This window comes from Mizuhopecten yessoensis, unplaced genomic scaffold (assembly GCF_002113885.1).
Source record: "Mizuhopecten yessoensis strain PY_sf001 unplaced genomic scaffold, ASM211388v2 scaffold8335, whole genome shotgun sequence".
NCBI lineage: Eukaryota > Metazoa > Mollusca > Bivalvia > Pectinida > Pectinidae > Mizuhopecten > Mizuhopecten yessoensis.
In genome coordinates this window covers 317,903-345,694 of record NW_018407496.1, presented here as the reverse complement: position 1 = coordinate 345,694, position 27,792 = coordinate 317,903, and the positions used below count along the sequence as shown (strand labels likewise).

The 27,792-nt window shown below is 37.5% G+C and overlaps 1 protein-coding gene across 18 annotated transcripts in view; it reads right to left on the bottom strand.

The window, feature by feature from the left end:
• Positions 1-1,905: 1,905 nt before the first annotated feature.
• Positions 1,906-27,792, bottom strand: part of LOC110455629 (disabled homolog 2-interacting protein-like) — a 241,543-nt gene continuing 215,656 nt past the window's right edge. For 17 of the 18 annotated variants that reach the window (XM_021505855.1, XM_021505856.1, XM_021505857.1 and 14 more), the window contains 16 exons: positions 24,632-24,853; positions 21,301-21,402; positions 16,066-16,164; positions 15,207-15,292; positions 12,305-12,359; positions 11,846-11,978; positions 11,404-11,566; positions 11,023-11,102; positions 10,699-10,877; positions 10,242-10,390; positions 9,986-10,061; positions 9,630-9,720; positions 9,315-9,425; positions 7,488-8,921; positions 7,026-7,228; positions 1,906-5,329 (listed from right to left, as the gene is read on the bottom strand). In XM_021505855.1, coding sequence (XP_021361530.1) covers positions 5,080-5,329; positions 7,026-7,228; positions 7,488-8,921; positions 9,315-9,425; positions 9,630-9,720; positions 9,986-10,061; positions 10,242-10,390; positions 10,699-10,877; positions 11,023-11,102; positions 11,404-11,566; positions 11,846-11,978; positions 12,305-12,359; positions 15,207-15,292; positions 16,066-16,164; positions 21,301-21,402; positions 24,632-24,853 — 3,433 coding nt within the window. In that variant the 3' untranslated portion in view covers positions 1,906-5,079. The remainder of the gene's footprint in view (positions 5,330-7,025; positions 7,229-7,487; positions 8,922-9,314; positions 9,426-9,629; positions 9,721-9,985; positions 10,062-10,241; positions 10,391-10,698; positions 10,878-11,022; positions 11,103-11,403; positions 11,567-11,845; positions 11,979-12,304; positions 12,360-15,206; positions 15,293-16,065; positions 16,165-21,300; positions 21,403-24,631; positions 24,854-27,792) is intronic. The other variant, XM_021505863.1, reaches the window with a different exon arrangement.

Sequence of the window (27,792 nt, the reverse complement as noted above, 5' to 3'; positions counted from 1 at the left end):
GGAGATATAGGGATATGTATTATGGAGATATTGTACATGTGTCTTATGGAGATATAGTGATATGTATTATGGCGATATTGTACATGTGTCTTAGGGAGATATAGTGATATGGATTATGGAGATATTGTACATGTGTCTTATGGAGATATAGTGATATGTATTATGGCGATATTGTACATGTGTCTTAGGGAGATATAGTGATATGGATTATGGAGATATTGTACATGTGTCTTATGGAGATATAGTGATATGTATTATGGGGATATTGTACATGTGTCTTAGGGAGATATAGTGATATGTATGATGGAGATATTGTAAAGGTGTCTTAGGGAGATACTGTACAGGTATTTTAGATAGATGTAGAGCTGCCTCAGTCTTAGTGTGAAACTCTTCAGGATAGGAGATAGTCCATGTCCAAGTAAGGTCACCTTCATCTTTAAGTAATAATGTGTTGCAGTGATAAGTGAAATGTAGAATAGGACTATACTTTAATTATGGAGATATTGTACAGGTGTCTTAGGGAGATATAGTGATATGGATTATGGAGATATTGTACATGTGTCTTAGGGTGATATTATACAGATGTCTTAAGGGGATATTATACAGAAAGTCTTAGGGAGATTTGACACATGTCATAAGGTGGTGTTTAACAGGTGTCTTAGGGAGATATAGTGATATGGATTATGGAGATATTGTACAGGTGTCTTAGGGAGATATAGGGATATGGATTATGGAGATATTGTACATGTGTCTTATGGAGATATAGTGATATGTATTATGGAGATATAGTACATGTGTCTTAGGGAGATATAGTGATATGTATTCTGGAGATATTGTACAGGTGTCTTAGGGAGATATAGGGATATGGATTATGGAGATATTGTACAGGTGTCTTAGGGAGATATAGTGATATGTATTATGTAGATATTGTACAGGTGTCTTAGGGAGATATAGGGATATGGATTATGGAGATATTGTACAGGTGTCTTAGGGAGATATAGGGATATGTATTATGGGATATTGGACATGTGTCTTAGGGAGATATAGTGATATGTATTATGGAGATATTGTACAGGATAGGAGATAGTCCATGTCTAAGTAAGGTCACCTTCATCTTTAAGTAATAATGTGTTGCAGTGATAAGTGAAATGTAGAATAGGACTATACTTTACTAACGTTAGTTGGTAAATTGTTTTTCCTAGGGGATAATTGGATACTGCACTAATGTGACAGAATTTGAACCCTGGTGGTTTTCCCAAGAAGTTAAGGAAATGACCATGAACGAAAATGGTGCTTCCCTGGGGAAAAACTTCAGCTCAGGAATTTCCTGAAGATATGGAACATGCCTGAAACTCATGTTACAATAGAATATAATAATATTCAGAACTGAAAAAAACTTGACCCGTCACCATGTAGAATCATTAAGTTCAAAAAGTAACTTACTACAGTGTGTTCTGTCGAAATAGAACACCCTAGACGACAGATGTTGTCTGGTTTGTATAAAATTCTGGATTGTAGAGTCTTCTTGCTATACATTGCCAATGATGGGAACAAATTATTTGGTTGATTTAGGCAATGTTTGGGTTTGACAGAGTCCTGAATGTAGTTCTTAATCCTATTCTGGCATGTGATTTTTCTGTCGCATTATACACGTATTGCAATATGCATTTGATTAACCATTCTTACGCGTAATTTGTGTGCTTAGCAAAGGGATGCCCAGACCTGGCCTGTTCATACTACTTAGGGAAATATGTAAAACATATCTGAAACAGGGGAGATAACCAGTTAGTGTCACCACAGTTGGTTGAGTCCAGTCTGTTACAAGTTTCCTTATCTGTGCTATATAAGTGTTATTTGTTATATAGTTGGTGCAACAAACACATTAATATAAAACACAACAACACCTTTCAGTTTTGAAGTTTTTACTTTTTTCCCTTTGTCTCATTTGCTTAAATAATTTTGCAAATTTCTATGCATTGTTATCTATACCCATTCTACAACATCATACTGTTTATTAGTGCTTCCAAACACTTATAATGAATATCACACACTGAACATTTATATCTGGTGCCCCTTGAACAAGTCTGGGAACCGGCCAGATATTCTCATCCAATTTCTGTTCTCTTTCTTCTGGCCGAACATTCCAAATTATCAAAAATACTTACAAATTTTCAGACTAGATTTTGGCTAAATATCATTATAGCACTCCTCATTCAACCATACGTAACATGTTAATTGAAAGAAAGCATCTAACATACAGTAATAATACCATAATCCTACACATGTACAGACACATGGGCCATTCCCAGCCCTCGACTATAAGACTGGAGATATATAAATTACAAAGCAAGTTTACAATAACTGATCACGGATTTCTCACTCACATTAATTATATATCATTTTACAGCCTTAAGTCAATCAATTCATATTGAAATTCCCCGAGAGGGGAGGAGTTTCTTATAACAACTGAACCCGAACATCAAAATGCTACAGTTTCTGTTTTTTAACTATCAGAACTAGTCTTTCTCCAACACTGATACAGTGCAATGGTAAATATAACATGGTCTGCTGGCAATATCAGGTAAATATCCTCTAAGATTTACTGTGCTACAAAGGAACCTCAATAAATCAGATTTGAATCATTTGTAGAAACGGCTAACATCTCTGAGGAGGTGAAAGGAACAAACGGCACTTTTATGTTTTGTTTTGAATATTAATGACATCATCTTATGACATCACTATACCTCTTCATAATAAACAGTCTCAAAACTAATTTAATTTCTTAATGTTAAACTAATGCATAAAAGATTTCCATCTTGTGAATCTGAGTAGCTATGATGGGCATTTATCTCGATTTAAAATAATACTAATATCTATCAACAGCACCAGACGAAACAGTGAGGGGTTTCTTCAATAATGGAGACACTTTCAAATTATTGAAAATAAAATCTAAAATTTCAGAATAATGTGAATTGTTTATAATTCCCAACAGAATTGTTTTTGCACTAGATTGTTTATCTGTTAAATTTAATGCATGTATAATGTTAACTTAAATTTTTTTTTTTTAGAGTTGTCGTAATCATTAATTTAAAAACGCTCTCTCTAAAACGGAAAATATACCACAAAAAGTCATAACTAGGAACATTTTTGTACAGAAAACAGAAGTCATTAAATTACATGTTATGATTTTCATCACTACAATTTAACTGGTGAAAGATCAGTATGAACCTAAATGTAGGCCATTTACATTACCATTATGATTTCTGACTTTTTTAGATCTGAAGTTGTCTTACAGGCTAGTTGTCCACAGGTTAAAACAGACACACTTACTGATTCATTCAGCCTTACATCAACCAGTTAATGAATACATTACCATTATACTTTCTGAATATTTTAGATCTGAATGTTTACAGGTTAAAACATTCAACAGTCTTTAGACACACTTACTAATTCATTCAGCCTTACATCAACCAGTTAATGAATACTGAAGACAAGTTGCGAGACTGTAAGGACTTTTTTGTATAGAACATATTGCACTGAACCAGAAAGCTAATGTAGATAAACCAATCTAAAACAAAATGTAGTCAATTAGTGGTTCCTCTAAGATGTGTTCTTACAAACAATGTCATAAATGTACAAAATTACTTATTATGCCACATGAAACTTTTCTAAAAACCGATTAAAGCATTCATTTACATGGTCTCCAGCAGCAAGGGGATCCCTCTGTGGATCACGATAACAGAAGGTGAGGACATGCCGATAAAAGCAGTACATTAATTTGTAGTACTGATACCTTCAACATCACACCAATGAATGCAATAGCACTATTGCCTTCCTGATCACACCAATAAATGCAGTAGTATCATCACACCAATGAATGCAGCAGTATCGTTGCCTTCCTGATCACATCAATGAATGCAGTACAACTGTTACCTTCATAATCACACTAATGAATGCAGCAGTTCAACAAAGATAACAAGGTAAATATATACTGCATAGTTTTAATGCACGACTTCCATTTTTCAATATTTAGCATATATAATTTACATGACATAAACAAAAGGCGAAACTATTGCACAGAATTGAAATATCCCTGTCAAATTGTTCTAGATTTGTCTTTCCTTGGATAGCATTATTAGGCCCATGCACCAAAGAAGGAACACCTACTGTGTATACTCCATAGGAGTCTATCCACTGTCTACTGACGGTTTAAGCACCCTCAGACCTATTTGACTTGCAAGTTTACTCATCCCTATAAACCCTGACTGAAATCCAGTTTCCTTTCTTCTGTCATTCCATTATGGTTTACAGGGTTGAAAAGACTAACAAGAATAAATAAATACATTAAAGTTGTCCACCTAATCACAGACAAGCACACATGAAAGTTTATAAATAGATATTGTACAAGACAACGACAATTCTCCATTAGAAACACAAGTGTTTTCCTGCCTATCTCTGCCACTCTCGAGAGGAAAAGCTAATACACAAGCCCACTCTGTAGTTGGTCGTCCTGTATTTGGCCTATACACAAGCCCTGTCTGTAGTTGGTCGTCCTGTATTTGGCCTATACACAAGCCCACTCTGTAGTTGGTCGTCCTGTATTTGGCCTATACACAAGTCTGTCCTATAGTTGGCCTATCACTGGTACATCAATGGTTCTGTATCAAGTTTTCTGGGTAGCACTGATTATGTGGTTGACACAACATTTTATCACAAAGTAGCCTATCCTTTAATGTACCTGCCTGTTGTCACTTTGGTCAGCGAGCCTGGTTCTGGCCGTTACAATGATTACAATCACAGTTGTCCATGTCAGTTTCTGTATCATTATAATCCCTATAGTATCCATAATATCATCTGTTCGCAGCCTAGAAAACTGACCATCGTTATCCCATAGATAATCTAAAATGTTCCGCGGAGTTGTCTACACTTGATGTCTAATCAGGCACACAAGTTAATACAAGCCATGCAACTAAGACTGTTTCTGATTTGTATTCCACATATCCATGTGAAACCATGTCCATTTTTTATTTCAAAAGTAAGGTAAGTTAGACTTCTTCTTTCTCCAACAGTTATTAGTTTTCAACAAGAACTTGTCTTAAACTCTGCGAATTCGGATTGAGTGAGTTTAGAACGGAGTGGGCCGATCATACCGTTCCTTGGCTGTGTTGTTGTTGTGCTGTACTGGTCCTTCAGCTGGCTCAGGGCAGACATGAGTTTAGCATTAGCATTGTCAAGGGACTGAATGCGTCTCTCCTGGGCTTCAATCACACGTTGCTTCTGATGGACGATCTTCTCCATTTCCTCCTGTTCGTTCTCTATTGTCATGAGTCTATAAGTACAAAGATAAAGACAGGCCACATCAATACAGAGGCATTTCAATAAGTCTTCGAAAAAGAGCAGAACCAAAATTTTGTAAACAAAATTAAAATTAAATTGTAAAGGACTTACCTTGACATCTGAAGGATCAGCTTCCCTCACTTACCTTGGTGTGGGAATGACTGACCTACTAGACCAGGCCAGGGGTACTGGAATGATCAATCTGTTTTCTATTCCTATTTAACTACCTATGTACCTTGCTTTTATTTAAAACAGTGACAGAATGGCAACTTTTTTTTTCAAAGTCAATATACGATTAAATATTTGTGGAAATAGTAGTGATTTTTACAATACTTCAGTCAAACTTGTGCATTTCCTTGGAGTGTAAGTCACATTTTTTAGAAACTGCAATATCTTTGAGTAATCGGACTCATCAACATTTAAAAATTTGAAAATGATAACAATATATTTGCACGAAACAATCCTAAAAAAATGCTGAAATAAATACAAAGTTCTACTGTATTTCGACAAAATTATTTTATGCTTGATATTGATAACTGTTCAACTGTTGCCATAACGTCACTGTCATCATCCATTGTTTACTACGTGACCAATAATCACATACTCGCCTTTTCCTGCGACCCCTGTTTGACCTCTCGACTTGACAATGCAGACAGACACCATGCAACAGTTAACATTGATCAGATTGAACAGAAAAACAATCATTCAGAAGATAAAATCACACAAAAAGAGAAACAGAATCATATACTCTTTGTCCTTTGACCACATAAGAACCAATATATATATATACAATCAGAATTATATATATACAAGAAAATAGAATCTTATAATGTATTCCATCAAATATCCATACTAAATAATTCAAACAAACTAGGTATACTTGATAACATATTCAAAACCACTTTAAGTCATAATCAATTTTTATAATGAATTTGAAATGCAAAATTTGATAACAGTAAATAAAACATGAATGCTGAACAGTTAATATTATTAAACATTTCAAAGTTAAGTGACTGCCATTCCATATTGTTAGTAGTAGTCCCAACAGTTAACACAGACATTAGAGACCAGGGTTAGAGGGTACACAGTGAGACCTTTGGTTAGAGGGTACAGCAAGACCAGGGGTTAGAGGGTATGTCATGTGGTTAGACAGAACACCATACACAGTAACCAGTTAATTAAGGAACATACAGGATAGTATGGAGTACACATATAAATGTTACAAATTTCTATGATTCCTCAAGTTATATGTCAATAATATTCCACATAAGTTTGACCATGCTATTAGCTGAAACCTATTTCTCATGTTGTAAAGGGATGCATACATGACAATATCGCCATGGTGACTAGCAGCTATTGAATATAGTAACCATAGTGACAGAATGCATACAAGACAAACAGATAAGCCAGCAGGAACAATCTCGGTGACTAAAGTGACTTGTGATACAGACATTTTAGAACCATGTTGGTTGCCATGGTGAAGTGAGACACAGGATGCCCAGTGAGGGAGAAAGCGTGTTTGTTAGTACCCACCGTACAGTGTCAGTAATACAGTCCGTGACTCCTCCCCCGTGATTGTGTGGGTGAAACCATCAAGACTCGCCAGGCAACACCCACCTAACACCATATACAGATAGCTAGCTCTACATGTAGCACTGTGTAGCGTGGCGTGCACAGTACATACAAACCTTTGAATAATATGTTTCATTTGGTCATCTTTGTCGTTCTGCTGTTTTTTCATTCGCTCCTCACTTTCTTCAAGGCGGAGCTGCCAGTCCTCGACTAACAGATTCGTACCTGACTGTTGTTCCTGCAGCATTTTCTCCGCGGTTTGTAGACGTCTTTGGGCATCAACCACTTGCTGTTTAAGCACCTCGACCTCTTGTTCATACTGCAAAATGCACATATTTATACATGTTTACATACAACAAAAGTACAATGTCAGCCGCAGTATCTTGCACCAAAAGTCTTGATATAAAAATTCTAAACCAAAATTAATTACTTTCATTAAAATGAGAAAAATAGATCCAGATATTGTGATTTCTCATTGATAAAAAGACAGAATAACACATTAAAAATCACTTTTAAATTAAACTCTGTCTTAGAATTGAAATAGGTGTTCATAGTTTGATTTTGTTTTGTCGACTTACTTCCTGTTTCGTCTTCTCTTGTTCATGAATCTTGCGTTGCACTGACCGAATGCCCATGTGAACGGTTGTCTGAGGGGACAGTCGCCGGTGGGCAGGGCTGTCCTCGGGAGACATCTGCCCGCGGTTGTTTGAGGACACAGATACACCACTGTCGCTGTGTGTGTGTACAGGCGTGCTGTTCTGGGATATCCTAGAGTCTGTGGCAGTCCTACGCATTTGGTCTCCATACTTTTGTCGCATGTACGTGAAGTCCACACTGCCTGTGTGTAAAAGTTCGTGGGGGCGAGATGGAGCCCGACTTAACGAGTATGAATTGTTCACATTTGTCGACGACGACACATTGCTATTATTAAAGTCTTCAAATATATGAGACGGACAGGAACTATGGAAGTCCAATGAAAATTTTACCGGGTCATTATTTGGGCTTGATAAAGAACGAGAAAATCTGTGTCTTTCATGCTCCTGTAGAGATTCACTGCTGCTACTACTGGACAGTTTGGGGGCGAGATTCCGTAGGGGGTCAGCATTGCCATTGCTACTATAAGTAGAGGACGTTGATTCAACCCGTTCAGCATGTTTTATGGGACTTCTGTGTTTGACTGTGTTGGAGTCTTCCTCACTGCTGAGGGACCCCGAGCTTGTGGAGCCCTGTTGCATTGGTGTTGGGGTGCCACCATGCTGCGAGCCCGACAATGAGGAGTGGATATGTCGATACATTGGGTTGGAGAAGGACAGGGGCTGCATAGGGTGGTGGTGACCAGAAGGGGACTTGGACGAATAATCACGGCTGTTACCATCTTGTGCATTGGACGATTCCACTGGTGAGTTGGACTGGCTATAACCAAATGACTGATACCCAGACGATGCTATTGTTGATATTTGGCTTATCGACATTTGGCTACCGTTCATGTTGTGTTCAAGTTCCATACTTGAGTTTTGTGGATCCTCATCGATGTATGATAACAAATCTATGTACTCTCCATTATTAAGTCCCTCCGCAGCATTCACTATTTCATTCCACGATTGGTTAGTTTCTAACGTGTTTGAACGTGAACTCACAGAAACATCCGACACTTCACTCTCATTCCTAGAATTTAAAGCCCTTATCATTACATAATCATCACTTGTGTTCAAGTGTCGAGCAGGATTTCGACTTCCACCAGTACTCCCATCGAAACTACTGTTGACTGACCCAGGCTTTGTTCCCCGTCGACCAGACAGTACCGGGATGTCCTCCTCCCCACAGTGACGTAACATTTCGCGTAGGACTTCTGTTGGAGAGGTACCGGCTTGTGGGGTGTGAACTAGATTGTCATAGATCTGTGACTTCCTGTTGGGTTTTACCGGGAGGCGTTTCTCAACCTCCGGGTCATCCAGAGCTTGGCTCAAACTCTCCAGGATAGAAGGAAGCTTCCCTAGTTTAGCGACTGTCTCCTGAAACATACACCAGTTAACACATTAATACCCACTAAGGAAGAAAGAGACATTCAATCAAAGGAAGCTTTCAAATAATAATTTTGCAGCGAAAACAACTTTTATTTGAGGTCCTTCTGTGTAGCTGCCTTAAACAAACCAAAGTCATCAGAAAACAGTAGAAATCTGAGGTCTCTTTGTCTTGTCGACTCACTTTTTGGTGCTTATTTGCTGAGTATTCGATTACCTAGCCACAACTGATTTCACTACTCTCACTTATCGTATTATACATTCTTTTTATTCTAATGAAAACTGAACTATAAAAACTGAAAAATCTCTTAATTCTGAATGACCGCAATGATGCTGTTCTGTTTGGTATGATAAGACAATATCGGGGGGAAGGTGAGGGCGTACCTTGTCAGCTTTTTCCAAGTTCTCCAGCAGCAGAGAGTGTAAGACTGACAGCTCCTTACCAAGATCTATGTAGCCATCGAACTCTAGAAACTGGTTAGACCTCTCCGTGCTCTGTCAACCAACAGTAGTCATATTACACAAATGCCATGCTTCAAATATAACCCAGAATTTCAATACTTACAAAATATCAAAAGTTTAATTTAGACATTTTTATAAAAATGCAAAACTTGATCTAAACAAAAGCAGTTTTTCACTAGAATCAAGGTCATGTGACACTATCATGCGATTAACTGTTTCACTTATTGCGTTACTTACTGATATCTGCTGAAGGAAGCCCCTCATGCTTCCCCATTGCCTTTCTAAAAACTCGTTCATGAATGTCATGAATTCTTCTTTTCCTCCAAATCTACAAAACCAACACAAAAAGTTAAATCTATACTTAAATTTACATATTGGTAACTGTTGGCATATATGTGTTAATGCAGAAAATGTTAACTTTTATTTGATTAATTTTGAGTGAATACAGTGTGACTTAATCTTGTTCTGTGACCTAATTTGTCGCAGAAAATGTTAACTTTTATTTGATTAATTTTGAGTGAATACAGTGTGACTTAATCTTGTTCTGTGACCTAATTTGTTTTGTGTGAACTATTTCACTTTGTATGACTTACTTGGAGAAGTTGGCAAGAGTCTGGACAGTCTTGGCGATTAGTGTTAAGTTCCTGGCCGCCTTGTCAGGGGGGTACTCTGTAATGTACAACTCTTAGTAAAAATAGGGTTTTCTGATGATAAATTATACAGCCTCAAGTTCATTACATTAGCTATCATTGTTTTATTATCAATATAAAATAAAGCAACTTTTGTATTTGCAGGTAAGCAACATAAGAGAAATTAAGACTTGCACTGGAATATTTTCATATGACCTACCTTGTGTAAGATTAAAAAGGCTGGGAGACAGGATTGCCGGACACAAAAATCGTAAGAAGATGGAGGCACTGATAAGATTGTCTCCAAAATCCCCTTTACTGGTCCTATCACAGTGGTCACGGAAGCTGGAGAATACCTCTCGAAGCTCGCTGTGAGGAAAAGACAGAAACTATACAATACTGCTGGCTGTAAGGATATCTATAAACAACAACCTCAAAATAACCCACTTTCTTTTTTAACTTACTGTAAGGAAAAGGCGAACAAAAAGTAATGAACATTTCTCATAGTTTGCTGTAGTACAGATGTAGGACAATTCTTGTTTTGACCTTGTTTCTTTGAAAACATGTCCCATATGAAAATATTGGAGTATGAACCAAGAGTTATGCCCCTTACACTAATGTGCATCTATCAATAACAGTCTATAGGAATGTGTGTACATTGGTACATTGACCCTCACCATGGGAAATAACAGTGTGAGTTGATGATCTTTGCCAGCACCATCTCACAGTACATATCCAGGAGGCGCTGGTGGCTGGTCAGCTGGGCTGGATTCATCACCTTCGTGGGATCAACCTCGCAGTCGTCTTCCGAGTCTATGATTGTCCTCACGGTCTCACTCAGTGTGTCATGTAAATACTGCAAGTTCAAGGACACAACACAGCGTATTGTAGTAATGGTAAAAACGTTCATAATCAACTGGACTTAAAATCATTGCAACATGAAACAGTTTACTTTTATTGATATTGAAAGTTTCTTTTTGAACAAATTTAAAATTACTTACTTTTTCTCCAACAAGTTTCATGTATGCTTCCATTGCCTTGGTCCCTATTGTGTTTCCCCGGAATGTCAGGTTCTGATTTTCTATGAAAACAACCAAAGTTCATTTAATTATTATTCTGTTTAAATAAGCAGAGACTCCGACAACATGTTTCAATTACAAAGGGAATCAAAGCTATAAATATGTTTAAACCCAATCACCCCTAAAGTCACAGTTTAACCTTACCATATCAAAGACTGGGCATGTCCAGTTTAGAAATGTAGGGGTGAATGAGTTAATACCTGTAAATAAGCTGATATTGGGTCTAGTATGGCTGCTTTATACTTGAGGATCTCTGGAATTTCCCAGATATACCATTCCCTACGTCCTCCTTACATTACTTACCTAGCTGAGATATTTCTGCCATGATGACGTCGGACAGGAAGTCCTTGGCCTTTTCAAGCTTTTGCATGATGTGGATCATGGTTGTGGCTAGCTCTTCCTTTTCACGGACACTGACAATCTGCTCGAGGACCTCACATAATTTGCAGTAGTCCCGACTCAGGTACTAGAGGAGGTAAAATGACATTCAACATCTGTTTGCTTCCTTTTTTACAGCATATTTATGAGCATTTATGAAAACTTGGGTGATATTTTCTAACAAATGTGTGCAAGGTCAAACTAAAACCAAGTCTTTAAACATCATTAAAAAGTCACAACCAGTGGCTGACCGTGTTATACAGGTGTATTACCCGAACATGATTATCTCGTTAAGAAAACATACCTGTGTGAAGTTTCTCATTAAGAAGGCATACCTGTGTGTTAGTTTTACGTTAAGAAGACATACCTGTGTGAAGTCCTGGTAGAGTTCCATGGGAAGGATTTCCACCACATGGAAACGTGCCTTTAACCGAACCAAGGGCAGTTCACTCTTGTTCTCCTTGCCTATCTTCCCCACTGTCCCTGAACTTGTGGTATACCTATAAATAGATTGGTCATTATCAACACTTGCCTCACTTTAACAAACAATTCCTATCAGAGTCAGTTTAACGTTAAAGCACATAAGGACTTAGAGATATCAACATATAAAACTGTCAGATATATACAATTTTGGGATGAACGCGGTATCATAACTATCAATTTGAGTAATGGACAGACAGGGGGAAATGCTCAGACAGACTGGATTTAATCAATAGTACACTAAAAGCTGTCAGCAGTCACATCTAGATCAGGTTGACACCAACTTTACCTTAACATTTCTCTTTATCGCTTAAATAAAACCATTTCTCTTTGACTTTAATCTTACCATTTCTCTACAAACTGTCTGTTGCAAATGTCAGCCACTGGTATATTTACATAACCTAAGGAAGAAAAGATAAAAATTTGTCAAAACAAACAAATCTAAAAATAAGCATATCAAATCATCACACACTTTAATATGTTAGAACTTAAGACATTCAGTGTTAGATTGCTGGCCGATTTCTTGGTGTTCTAATCAATCAAATTCACATTTTCTACCCAACATTATCCTTCTGACCTCAAATGGAAAGCCGATTTCCTCAGAGTTGGGGGAATCTACGAGGAGGTTTGATGCAGTGAGATTAAGTACGGGAAGTCTGCCAAATGAACCGTTTCCTATGTGTAGACAACTTTTATCTACCATCTCTCAAACATGTCCAGAACTTCACCAAATTTGATAGAAGTGTTCATTTACAAAAGCTTTGAAAATCCTTAAAAAAATGAAATCTACTGTGAAAAAGTTTCAGATAAATTCCTGAAAATCAATGAGTTGAGCACTTAAATATTTATCTAAGTTGTTGAGATACATTTTATCTATAATAAAGGATGGGAAGTAAGTCCTGATTCCTGTTTACTTTAGCACGCTTGAAGATTTATATAAAAAGCCTGTACAGTTCATCATCATTAGAATCCTGACTAGTGTTACCAATCTGTTGTAAAACACTTAATTTATTCCCTGTGTTTCAATACAAGTAAGCCTGCTTTGTGTACATTATTCCAAGAATTAAGTTATAAGCCCTTTTTTGTACTTTCCAGAAATCTCAAGACAAATGAGACTGAGAATTCAAAAGTGCATTGGAAAGACTAAGTGTTAAGGATCACGACAACAGCAGCAGATAGCTTGTTGGCCATACTGCAATCGCATGCAGCCAAGTAGAGTTTTCCTAAGTACACCAACCAAGTAATTGTCTTTGTACATACATCTCACAAAGGCATTCACATCTAGATCCTACAGTTCAGTGTTTATTGTACATTAATTACACGCAGGAAAACTCCCAACTAATGGTGCAGATTTTACTGAAATTTAATCACCGGAGAAAACCAGAAAATAAGATAGAACATACAAAAAACTTAGCCTGGGATCGATAAATTAGCCTTGGCAGAATGTTGAAATGGAATAACTGACATTTATGCACATCAGAACAAATAAGAATTAGGTTGAATGGTGTCCGGTTTTCAATTGTACTTCATACATCTCTCCGCCAGTTCTCTTTACACCAGTTTAGTAAGTGACTTACAGCTAGCATGAGATACATGAAGTTCACTTGCTCTGAAGACGCACTACCATGACACAGCTGTGTAGAATGTTTGGTTCTGATTTATCTCATGTTAGGCAATGTTAAATTCAAACCCCATTCCTGACATACCCTGTTACGTTCTACAGCCCCTAAATGATAGACTTATTGTCTGTGACTGATATTTCGGGTCAGACTGATACCACAGACAGTATCTAGGGGTTACACATGGTAGTGAGAACTTTTATCCTGTGTGGATGTGTTTGTTAGATTTGTAAATGAAAGTAGCCTTTGGAATCCCTGAAGATTTCAGACAAAATGCAATATAGGGTTACATTTGATAAAGAAGGATGTTCCATAAGGTTAAGAATAATGAAGGGATGTGTTTACATAACATTACAGAGGCATGTCTTCGAGTGGGAACTGTGCACGTAGATCAGCTAAATATCAAATTGTTCTATTAATATAAGATGAAATTTTTTAACAGCAAATAGCTAAAAATAATCAATACCAGGTAACACAACATATATCGAACTTCTGTCATGTTGTACAACATGTGTTGTTGACATCAGATTCAGACTAACCAGACTTTGTCATGTACAACTTGTGTGTTGTGGACATCAGATTCAGACTAACAAGACTTTGTCATGTACAACGTGTGTGTTGTGGACATCAGATTCAGACTAACCAGGCTTTATCACTGTAAGATGTATGTGTTTTTTAAGTCCGGCTAAACTGTATTTCATGCGTTTTAATAAAGAACTGTATTACATGTGTTGTAAAAAACGTATTACATGTGTTTTGTAAAGAACTGTATTACATGTGTTTTGTTAAGTCCTGCTAAACGACATACATGAGTATGTAGCTTACTAGACGTTGGCGTGGCAATAACACAGTAGGTAATTAATTATTAGTGAGAAGGAAGCTGCACCCCAGCCTCAGTATCCACAACACATCATTGTTGTATACCTTCAGCACCTCTCTGACTCACCACTCGGCCCAGCCAGGTTTTACTGGGGATGGGCGACAGCCAGCCAGCCTCTGTATACACTACTGTAGGCGTACTGACAGGGTTTATCAAAGTACACTTGGTAAAAGTTCACAGAATATGTCATGCATATATACCGCACACGACAACCTGCTGCTGTTTCTGTGACATGTCCACACACTATCACATCAGCAGTCCTAGTGTATAACTGCTGTTACACCGCTGGCTTACCCATCCATCACTTATATCATGGTAGAAAAGCTTACAGTCCTAATGTATGTGAGCAAGTTCAAATTTTTCATTCATGAATGGTTTAGTTGCTTGATACCATGTGTAATGTCAGGGTCATGACAGCATGTGAAAGTTCAAGGTCAAGCCCAGTTGCTCAAAGGATGGTTAGAATTAACTCATTCACCTCTGAAGACACATTTGAACTCTTCCAATTCAAAGGTTGGAATAGTTCATTATGAAATTTCAGGGGTGAATGAGTTAACCAGTGGTTAGGGGAATTTGAAATATGAAGACTCTTCCATGAGTCAATTAAAGATTGTGACATCATGTAATTGTTTAAGGTCATATGACATCAAGTGTAAGTTCAAGGCCATGACCTTACATGTTGGAGGAGATAAAAGTGAAAGAGGAACATAATAACAAGTATAAACATTATCATCTCATACGATACCCACCTATAAGACAATTTTTGTCCTTTTTCTTCTTCTTGTCTGCTTCTCTAAATAGGTTGACAGTGACTATTTCTAATGGAGGTAAGTTGCTGAAAAAGTAATTAAAGAACACTGAACATCTGTAAAAAACTTATAACTCTTATTACAAAAATACCCTAAATACACCACATCGTAATGTTACCTGGGTTACTCCTAATCAACTGTCAACTATCCAAGTGGAACTGCCTATTTTCCTTGAAATCCCCTGACAACATTCTACATTTATAAGGGATTTGAAACCTTAAATGATTGCTAAAATCAAAAATCTTTGACATTAAGAAGCAGAGTTAGAGACGTCAGTAATGAGTTTGTTCAGAGGTAATCTGGTGTGGAACATGTGTAATTAATTTTATAGCCCATCAAAGATTTGGTCTTTCCTTACGGGGACGTGATCAATAAGACCCTACCAACATCACTGACAAACTGGGGCACAACCGATAATTTGGATCATCAATCAGTATTTCCTCCCGAGACAAAGCCTTCGATCCAACGACCATAGGCGCTGATTACCTCACACGTAACGAGCACCTATCACTATTCCCTGTGAACCGCTTACGCACTCTCAATTATAGAATGTAAAATTTGTTTGTTAGAATGCACTTTTTTTGTACTTCTATTGAATATTTCTTCAGCTTAATTGCAAAAAAACCCTTTTACTTCATTATCTTAGATTGTGTTGCCCAATACTGCATTTCTTCGACTTTTATAATTGCGTAGGAAACTCACGCTTGTTAGTTTTTTGGTTTTTTTTGGTTACTACGTAATTAGGACATACAAAATCAAGATAATTATAGGTCATGTGACAGGGAATGGATTGGCTTACTTGAACTCGAAATGTTCTCCCCAGAACAACATGTCTGCTTTGGTTTTACTGGATGTGCGTGCATACAGAGTCTTGTCCAGGCAGATCTCACAGAAATACCTGCAAACAAATTATCAGAAATACTGAATATAAAACTTCTAATTACAATTCTTTTATTTCAATAAAATCAATACACTGTTACTCTTCATAAAGGAAAAACATGGGGTGACAGAGAATTAGAATGAAAGCAAAGGTAAATTCACAAAATCTAACACCTGAATGGAAATAAGGTGACTATGATCAGAACCACAGGATCCAAACCTTTAGCTTGTGGGCATATATGTATTGTAACAATAAAACACATAGACAGATTGATTAGGACAAGGTTACACTCAAACAGTCAACATAGGATAATGTGACCCCTAGCCGAGTCACAGCTGATGGGTAAAGGTCATGGCAGAGGTCAATGAGTGAATGCCCTTAGGAAACAAAGGGGTGAATTACACATGATCTTATCATTGCGAAAGTGAAATGTCAATTACGATAAAAAGATAGAATTATTCAAATTAATAGATCGTTATTTCCCCAAATTTGAGGTCAAACAGGGTTGATTGAGGTTATACACATGTTTTGAAGTCGTGACAGTTTTGAAGTCGGGACAGTTTTGAAGTCCTGATGAAAGGTTACAACTTTCTAGAGCTGTATGATACTGCCTAGCATAGCTGTAATAGAGCCTCAGTCTCCTATATAAAAACAGTTACATAAACTGATTACAAAAGGAGCATCATTTAGCATTTACTCCATCAATAGATTCCTTAATCGTGAATTTTCTACTTCATTGCAAAATGAAAGGCAAAAATTCTCCGAATATCTAACAGTCTCAAGGACTTGTCAAACTTAACATAAGTGACCATTAAATGCCATTAAGTGACCTTTAAGTGACCATTATGTCCAGACTGGGGTGGAAGTGTCAGAGCTGCCCATCTTTCTACCTATAGCAGGTGCTACAGGGTGGACAATCAAATGACAATTGTCAGGTGATAAATTGCCTCACCTGTCCTACCTTAGCCAGGTTGGGAGTCATATTTACACCTCTAGAATTATCAACCACCCCTAACTGACCACACTTTCCCACTATTTCTGTCACTGAACACTTTTTCTCAGGATGTGAGGCACTCAATAAAATCTATTCAGCATTAAACGTTAAAATAGCTCAGGGGGCAATTTTGGTCAAATTTTATCGATGATCTTAGACATAGACAACTTCTACGTCTTTCTCAAAGGATCACCTCCTATGATTACTTAGGTAGAGAGTTATGCCATTTTATTTACTGAATACAGGCCTTAAAAGCTGTTTACCGGGGTAGCTGTTACAGTTTTGTTATTTCCTTAGTAGTACAATGACAATAGTTGAATTTGGTTGCGGGCCATTTTATAGAGTCAGAATATTTTGAAATGATTCCCTGTAATGTGAGAGAAAAGATTTACATAAGAAATATCATGATCAGTAATGGAGGAGTAAATAATCTTCCTGTTTTATAACTGTAAGGTCCTGGGATCAAATCGGGACCACTGTAGACATAGGTGAAATCATACTAAATCTTAATAACAATTTTTTACATAACCCTTTGCTAAAGTAAATGAACGAGCAACACTATTAACTCCAAGTATGAACAAAACAATTGTATCTAATTATTAATGTCACTCAAACACAAGTTTACTTTTTTCACCTGCAGCAATGACCTTTGGCTAATGCTGACCATGCTGCTGACAGACAGGTAGTAGATTTTACTAGCTGTAGGGCCGATATCCCGAGTCAAAGTGTCACTCACAGTCACTCACAACTACCTATATACTATGTCGCTCTGTAGACATACTGAGCACAGTGTTTATATCTACATTCCATTGAAATAGTTATCATAATCAATATTTCATTAAAGTTATGATTCCTCCCATGACAATAGTGTGGGCAATGGCTGGTCCTACGAAGTACATATATACACCTTTTCCCTACCAGTGACCTTTTCACCTGTATCCGCATAGGAAGTAGATAAGTGCTGTATATGACAGGAAGTTGTCCCTGTGACTGGACATACTTAGACTTCCTGTCAGCATGGCAACACTCATCTAGCTCCAGCCATTTCTTACACATGCTATATAGACAAATACTGATCTAGCACTGGACACTTCTCACACCGCTAGACAACAGCACTGATGAGGTTAACACAAATCACAAACCAGGGCATGTACAGCTTAACAATGCTGAAAATGAGGTTTGACAGGGATGAATGAAATGGATTTGATTTGATTAAGTCTCTTAAGTGCTTAACTTGACCTTTCAGAACCGAGCCCGACCCTACTTCCTGTGAACTCTCACAGTCCTGTCTTGGATTAGTTTACACACCTGTTATTGCAGGTCAAAACATTTGCATATTTTATGACATTTTACTTTGTCAGATATTTGATGTTCTAAAATTTTCCCATGAGTGTCATACAAGGGGATGAAACAGGATACCTCCTGTCTCCCCGGAAACTGACCGATGTGGACAGGTGATCATTACTATAGGGACACACCTATTGATTACAGGTGTTTACAGGTACACCAGTTAGTGAGCGCTGCCACCTTGTAATACATTATGATATATAACCACACCAAGGGGCAGGATGTGTCTTGTGACAATAGACAACAAACAGGCGTAACACACTCCTACAGTGACAATGATAACAGTAGAACAGTGTACAAGGCTAAATAGTCAGGGGAGACAATTATATCTACACAAGGTCAGGTGACCTAACTGGTCATTACAAATGACCCCTTGGGCAGGCCACTCATGGTCTGACAACATCTGAAGGACCGGTCACTAATGTGCTAAAGATCATGATCAATTGACCTTAGCATTGAACTGACCATTCACGCTTGACCAGTAGATCAGACAAGATAAACCAACACATTCCTGATCTCATCATTACAAGGAAAACATGGTGATGTAATCCTATGAAAACGTGGGGTCCTCATCAAAAGATCTGATGATTTCAATTCCTCATACATCGGTTCTTAATCAGTAGGGTAGAAGATAAGATAAAATAAAATGATGCAATATTGACTTGTTTAATGATTGAATCTCTTTGATCTGAAACTCCTCAAATAGGCAGGTACATTGGCTAATTAAGGACAGGTAGACATTGACCACCTGGTAACCTCAACACGTCAAATCATCCTATCAGTTTTCTGTACAAACCGTACGTAGACAATATAGAGGTACACAATATATAGAGGTAGACCATATAGCTATATGTAGACCATATAGAGGTAGCCACCATATACATCTGGTTTTTAATTTAAACTCTATAGCCCTGTACTAACAGTGATCAGTTGTGTGTAGTGTAAGCTGTGTGTACTTTTACAATAAGAATATACGTAAACGGCAGAAAGTCATAGAAATGGATCAATCCTCCGTCATCACAAGTCATCAGAACTAAGTAAACGTTATCAGTGTAATTCAGTTTTGATTGGAGAAATAGAAGGATTATGTAAGAACAGGCAGCCTTACAAGTTTGAATTACAGGGTAGATCATTTAGGCTTTCATTAACAAACATTCTGCTGTATTTCTATCTAGAGTTCAGCGGTCACAGAAAATAGTGTGGCAATTAAGTTCTGTACCAATCCAACCACAGTCTTCAGATTACTGGTGTAAATTTCAGTGTTCACACTTTCAAATAAGAATTCCAATGAGAACGAGTCCTATTGGGTTATACTACTGTTTGGTCCACTTAAATGGTCCATTCTAAACAAAAAACTTTTATATTACAAAACAGGATAAGATCATTTAAAATTATTCACAACAGCCATATTGTGTTTAAGTTCCTGTTTCAATGTGAATGAGGAAATGATTTTCGTAGGTGAAGTGGGATTCTGTGTCTGGATTTTACGGATGTAGCTCCTTGCAACCCATGTTTTTGTACAACAAGTTGTTAACATCCTACGTATAAGATCTTCTAGGTTTTTTTTGAGGTCACCTCGTAATCCGTACTGCAAAAAAATCACATGACCGCCACAAGTCAATAAGGTCTAGTATCCCGTACAATACTGGGTTATTTAGTATACTCGGGCTCAGAGTTCCCCATCAGCATCTTTGTTGGCTTGACATGCATGAATGACTGCACTGACCCGAACAACAACAGTTTTGTTAAAAGTGTACCTGGTTGCACTTGAGTTAGTATCAGTGTACCACACTGTAACACTTTCAAGAGAATGTAATTAACTGTTTTAAGTCTGTCCAGGTCAGTGCCATGCAGTATATGCCTCTAACATTTCCAGGAATTCTCACACAGTTGGTTACGGTTATAGATTCAGAAATGGAAGAAATTACATTTCATACTGCATACTGCTATAGTTGAAACAGCTATTGAATTAGTTAGATGTATCAAACTACTGATATCAATCTCTGATAGACTGGCGTCACCACATCTTCTTATCTAACACTAACAGACATAGCATCATCCTAATGAGTTACTTCAGAAAAAGTGGCCAATTTTAATATATCAATATTTTCATTTGATTGCAAAGATTATGATGAAATTAATCACATCGAAAAAAGAAATCAAAATAATGTCAGATTTGTGTCTCCATCGTCATCAATCTTTAGCTACAGCTGTTAAAGTGACATTGGTAATGAACCGCGACCAAACTAACTCATAAACACATTTTTTATGGTAGTTTACATTAACCTGCTAATGGTCTGTGATGAATCAGGTCATTTGAAAACAGGATTTATGAATGACTAGCTGTTACATATAATTTCACAAAACAGGAAGACTAATTAGTCATGGTACGATTTCTGATACTGAGGTCTGCATTTATTTATAAATCCGTCCTAGTCTCCATTGCTATAGTCCTGTTGTAATTTTATTTGATTTAACATCCTATCAAATAACAGCTTTCCTAGAAATGGAGTAAAAGTCAGAGGATGAATCGTAATATGAGTTACAGTTGATGACAGGATGTACAGAGATATGGGTGTAAACTAGAGACTTACACCAGACGTGTAGTAATGTATGACATGACGTAGTAGTGAGAGTGGGCCACATCCTGGAGAGGCAGAGATGTGTAGTGCAGATGCTGAGGGGTTACATGATACTGTGTCACAAATTTCTTACCTCTTTTTTGAGGGGACATTTTTAGCCTCTTTGACCCAGAGCTTGAGGGAGTTACAGATGCTGAGGGGTTACATGATACTGTGTCACAAATTCCTTACCTCTTTTTTGAGGGGACATTTTTAGCCTCTTTGACCCAGAGTTTGAGGGAGTTGTCTGTTCTTCTAACATTGTCCTGGTTTGGCTGGACCGTCTTCCTCAGACTGTAAAACATAAAACATAACTCTGATATCAATACTGCCTACTTTAGAGCGTCATAAAACATAACAGATTCACACATATCATAAACATTTGTTTTAGTACCTTATCAACCTTATCCTAATAGCACTATGTATAACCCTCACCTTGTAACATAAGGTTTATCGCAGGTTTAACGAGTATGATTACTGTCAGTAATCTTTGTCAGTATTGAGGACGGAATGACCTATGTTGAAAAATTGTTTTCAGTACTTAGAATGAACTAGGAAGTTAGCTATATATATATAGACTCATCGTCAACCTCATCAGATGCCATATCTCCATCAGACTACACTTAGTAATGTGTCTGTTGATCATGCAGGACCAGGGAAGGAACTTACAACAAGCCTACTTCGTTCTAGTCAGGATAACGTCACTACAAGTACTTTTGTCAACAGTCTAAGGGGAACAGACTGGGAGATTGAAGTCACAGTGACCGAACTGGGGTATAAGTGACCAGACACTGTCAGGGGTACTTTGGTCCTTACAAGTGTCTGTATCTGCTGAAGGTTTAGACTGAGAGCAGACAATCAAGACCTTTTCAGACACAGACTGGCTGGTAGCCAGACCAGACATAGAACCATGTGTGAAAGCCCACAATATTACCTGTGGGATAAGGAGGAGGAGATGTTATCTGTGAGCTAACAGTCAGAATCACATACACTTACCACTAACGAGGCACCCAAAACACAGCACAATCAGCTTAACACTTGTGTAACACATGCTAGAGAAGAAAACGCTCCTGTGATCTGGATTCCAGGGTCCAAATATCCTCTTTTATTGTTCTTTTGTTGGTGGATTGTTAAGATTAATGTGATAAAGTAGAGATATTATCAAGTCATGTATTATGTTCAAGATGATGTTTGCAGAAAACAAAATCTTCTTTATCTAGCTCTCTTTGTTGGTTGTTATATTCCAGTAAGGAATCGCTGGAATTCTTAATAGGATCAGTAATGGTCTAGAGGATGGTAAGGATTGCGTTTTAACAATAGAGCCTTTCACTGACCCCACTTACCAAAACCTATATATCATGGGTAATACTCAGGCAATTTTAATTTTTCTGTATTCAAGTAAAGAAATCTCCTGTATACCTAAGTATTAAGATTCGACTGTTTATATTACTCATTGCAAAACGATGCAATGATTACAAATGTCCCCATATAAAGCCATTAATTTTAACCCTTTCTGATGGATGGAGAATTTTCCGTTTTTTATCGTTCAGTTAAGTAGTTTTTAATGGCGGAGTGAATGTTTCCGATTGGTTTACCGATAAATTTACGGCTACGTAGATATTTAACCCCTACATAACAAACTTTAGCCTCTAATATATGATTTATTGTTAGATGGACATATTTCCCATTTACTGAAAACAACCAATGCCATCAGCCCAATAAGGACGGATTGATTTACAGATATACTTTGTATGTTATTTGTACTGATGTAGGCCATACACACAGCTAGGATGGGATTTACTGTAGGATCAGTATCTATGGACATGAACAGCTTAAATATGTATGTAGTCTATTCTAGCAGTTATTAGGTTTGCGAGTTTGAAATTCTTTTAGGAACTTTGATAAAATTTGAACATTTTGTAATAGTGGGATTACCACTGCATCCTTGGGGTCAAATACTGATGGGACAACCACCCTTACAAGGTTCTGATCTACTGACAGATAACCCAGTTTCTGAACACTAGACTTTTACCATGTCAAATAAAGTCATGGTGCATGATAAAGAGGTCGTTTTATTTTCGGGCTTTTCACCCTTTAATTATGAAGGCACCAATTGCATTTTTTGTATATTGTTCTCTGTTGCATATTTTCGGGGTAAGTCAATTCATCCATACGCTAATCTGATAATGTGCTATATGTTTAAGGTATTACAGGATCTCAAAGGTGTCAAACCACTATATTTCAACTGGAACATAATTTTTGGTTTTACCTCGATAACTTCAGGATGTTTTTCAGTTACCGGGTAGTGTATTTCCCTGTTTATGAGTGAACCACATGTATTTACTATCCAGATATCTACGTTTTTATTTGCAAGACGTTTAAGTTTGTTTGAATTGAGTGGGAGGATGGATTTCCGTTACAGTGCTGTCTGTAGAACGTGCCGAAGATTAACCTCCTACGAATGCAAACAAAATGTAGGAGCTTATCACAGGTAGTGTAGGCCAAGGCTGATAAACGGACATATGGCAAATATGCTGGATTTATTAAAAGGTTGATAAGCTAAATCTCATGATAAGTATCATCCAGTCTGCCATTGTATTCTGATGTCCCTGAACTACGACTTACTACAAACTCATGCATACAGAATTATGACACTCTCATATATAATTAATTAATGTTCACACAATCAGAGGGTTCATTCATGCTGATGAATTCATTAACAAATTCCTCTCACTCTCTGAACAGTCAGATGTCATGTTCCCATGACAACCAGTATCTATAATAACAGTGGCGTTATGTCGTTGTGGCGATGGGTGTGTTTGTGAAAGGTAAAACTGTTTAAGTATTGTCTGGGTGTAGAGGTAGATAGGTGGATTTGTAACAATAATATAACAAGTATATTAAAGGTGTCTGTGTATAATATCCCAGATTAGCCTGTCAGTGTAACACATGATAGTCAAATAACATACAAACACATCAGGAAAGTGTTAGATGACGGATCAAATATCCTTCTCCCAACAGAAAGTATCTACTCCCTATTCTGATAAATTTGTCCCGTCAAACTTCAAATGTATCTTTAACAGGAAATGTAGTAAATATTGACATAGAATTAACACATATGTTGCTACCTTGTCAGATTACCTCGACTTTGTGAACCTGTTAGTATCTCAGCACAGCTAGGTAAGATAGAATTACCCTAGTAACACCCTAGCATCACAAACTCTAAATCTTGACCTGAATTTAGGATAGCAAAGATACTGCCATACTTCAGTTGGTATAAAAACACATCCACTTAAATTATGGCAGTCTCGTCAAAACACTGGCGATTATTATAACTCAGCATTCTAACTCCTAAATAAAATAAACTTTTGATGGTTAATAATGACAAACAATTTTTATATTTGTCATCAGACAATTACAAGAGTAAAACAAATATGAAACAACATTCTGTTGTTATAGGTAGAATACCGTAACTATAAAGGATGTAGAAGCTGTAACAAACAGCAATAAGTGGTCTACGTACCTGCCGAGCCATTTCTCCCGTTCCTCCGCTGTACGACAGGAGATGTATTTACTGCCATTTGAGGTGGCCAATTGGAAGCAGTGGTCCTGTCCCAGAATACTGCTGTGTAGGGGCTTAATGTCCAGCTCCTGGGACGCCAGGTCAATTGAGTGCATTGTCACTGAGTTGGTCAGTAAAGACTCATGGGAGCGAGATGATCGGATGCGAGAGTTGATGATGGACCTGAAAGGATACACAAGAACACCGACCCATAAGTCCAGTTTACTACGCCAGTCGAATGGTACACTCATAAATCTCTGAAACGAAGGCACTGTCCTCGCACCATTCCTCTGTCTACCACAGGCTGGCATTGTCTGCACAGTGTTTTTATTCCTGTCAAACGGCATTTTCTTTCATCGATATTCAGTACGCTGAAGGTAATACTTTATGGTGGTATATACCAGGAAGTATTTCCTAGTGTGTCATTGTTTGTCAGTTAACAAAAATGTCAAATCCGGTCAACAAACAATGTGCGTGTCAATTTTCATCTAAGCATTTACCAAATATAACACATTTCTTCAATTTCAGATGCCTTTACATTTCTGATACGCAACACAATTGACATCTCTACAGAAACATGTTCATAGTGTGCCTCGGCAACACTTAACATTACAGGTAATGAAAGCAGGTTTTATAGAAAACTCTATAGTATTGGTAATAACTTCAGGGCTGAAGGTTTCCTTTCAATATCACACCATTGTCATGGTTAACAGTTAAACACCACTTTAAATTCTCCACAACGTTACACAAAATGAGTCCTTTTCATCAAATTTTATCCTTTCATCAAATTTCCGGTGTTAAAAATTGTAGGCCTTTCACGGGACGAGAAATTATTTCATGAATACATGATGAAACTGTTGCATGAATGAAATATTCCCTGAAATAGGTAGATTGTAACTCCAGTATATAGTATATGAAGGTCTTTTACAACATGTCCAATAGAAAAGTTCTGTTGCCTAGTCAGGGTAACTCACTCCATCACAATATTGAAGACTCACGAAACTGGTCAACATGCAGTCTGGCCTAACCTGGTCAACACTTCACACCAGTTTTGGCTCAAGAGGAGTAAGTCTTTGGGTAATATCTTGTATAAGAAGATTATGGATGTTATCACATCCATAAGTCAAGTATAACCCCGGTAGTCATGGCCTCAACACTACAGCTACATTAGTCAAAATCTGACAATTGACGCGATGGCCTAAACTCTCCACAGTTTAGTTACAGACACTGTCACCTGTCCTGGCCGTTAATGTCTACCAAAATGCAAGATTTAGGCCTAGTGATGACCACTGGAGACTCGGAACATGACTTTGTTGGGACAGTCAAGGTGTCTGGCTGTTCCACCATCAGATGAGTAATGCCTTACACAAATACTGTCAGTCCTCACTCCATGTACACATGTCACCGGATGTACTTAGAATAGAACATAGACATTAGCCGTTATCCAATCTCAGGTGAAAATACAGGTAACAGATTCACAGGTAACCGTATAGAGTCATTACAAGTGAACATTCATATGAACATAAGCCATATCTATAATCGGAGATGACATTCTACCTAGTGTGCAGCTGTCTGTCTACAGATCAATGTCTCAAGATCTGCACAGGTACCAGCTCCACACCTGTACCTATATGATAGGTGTGAAATCCCAAGGTGAGATAAGCCGTCAGAATTAATCAAAAGACACATTGAGATACATATCATTTAAATGTTCATTGCACATCAAAAATATGTAGCATCAAAGCTATGATTTCCAAGTATTCCCAGTAAATGTGAAATGTTACTGACTTGGGGCTGTAGCCTGTTAGTGTGAACTGTGTTTATACATATAAATGATCTGATTGTAACAACACGAATATCAAATCAGATGTCACGCTCATTAGCAGCAGCCAAACATGAACACTGTTAAAAATTTCTCAGGTCTCCTCCATATTATCATCTCGTGTGTTTGGTGGGTTTGTCCCCCCTATCTCGGGTAGGAGGATTCGATGTGTATGACAGTCGCAGCTATAGATTATTTATACATGTACCTTTATACACCTGGCAGCTGTTGTAATTATGTCATTATTTATACATGCGTTACTAATAACATACACCATTATATGTGTCTGTACACACTTAACTGCCGATATTTACTTCCTTTGCCGGTAAATTATAAATGTCAGGTAAATCATTGGATGCTTTTGTAGTAGGTGGGTGTGACATCATACAGTAGATATATACATGAGGTATATAATTCTATCATCTATATAGGTGTCAGAAAGACCCTACATACTAGGTCTGGTTTCATTTCTGACCATAATCCTATACCATGGCATGGCTCCAAGTCATCCAGGAAGATCATATTGTAATTCCCACAAACGCCCACGACTTCTGTTTGATGAGTGTGGACACCAAGTCAAAAAAGTATATATTGGTGTATCTGTAACACTTTGATGGTCCTTCTCAACACCTCATGTAGAACATAAAATCAGGGTTACCTGCCCTTGCTTCTTCAAACATCCCACATCAAGTCGATAGGTGTAAATATGAAGTCAACAACCATTCCAGTGTTATTCTTCAACAATACACAGCACAGGTAATCACAAACATTTGATTTCACCTTTTCCAAGTGAGTTTTGACAGAACTTCTATCTGACCTGGTCTTGATGTACTGCTGGGTTGCAGAGGTTACCACCTACACTACCAGAATGTACCACAGGCTGGCTGGGCAATCCCAGATGGACTCCATATTATAAACAGTTTTATCACACAAGTCAAGTGGAAAACCATTTCCCCTGGTCATACATCCTTATTATATATACAATGGAGGGTTCCCACATAACCAACATGGCCCACTTCGAAACAGCAACATCAATATTACTCCAATAACTTGTAAATAACTGGCCTCTGTCCTGTTTTAAATGTTCAAATCTTCGTGACTTTTGATATTCAAGCTGTCATCTCGAAACTGTTTCTAATACTGGAAAATTATTAATTCTCCTTCTTTTAAAACAGTTTGCTACGTTCTGATAGGTCCATGCAAAAATATTTGTCACTATTTCGAATAATTCAGTACAATCTTCTTTATGTACAGAATCGTTCATAAGACACTTCCTCCTCGACTGTGAATCAAATAATGT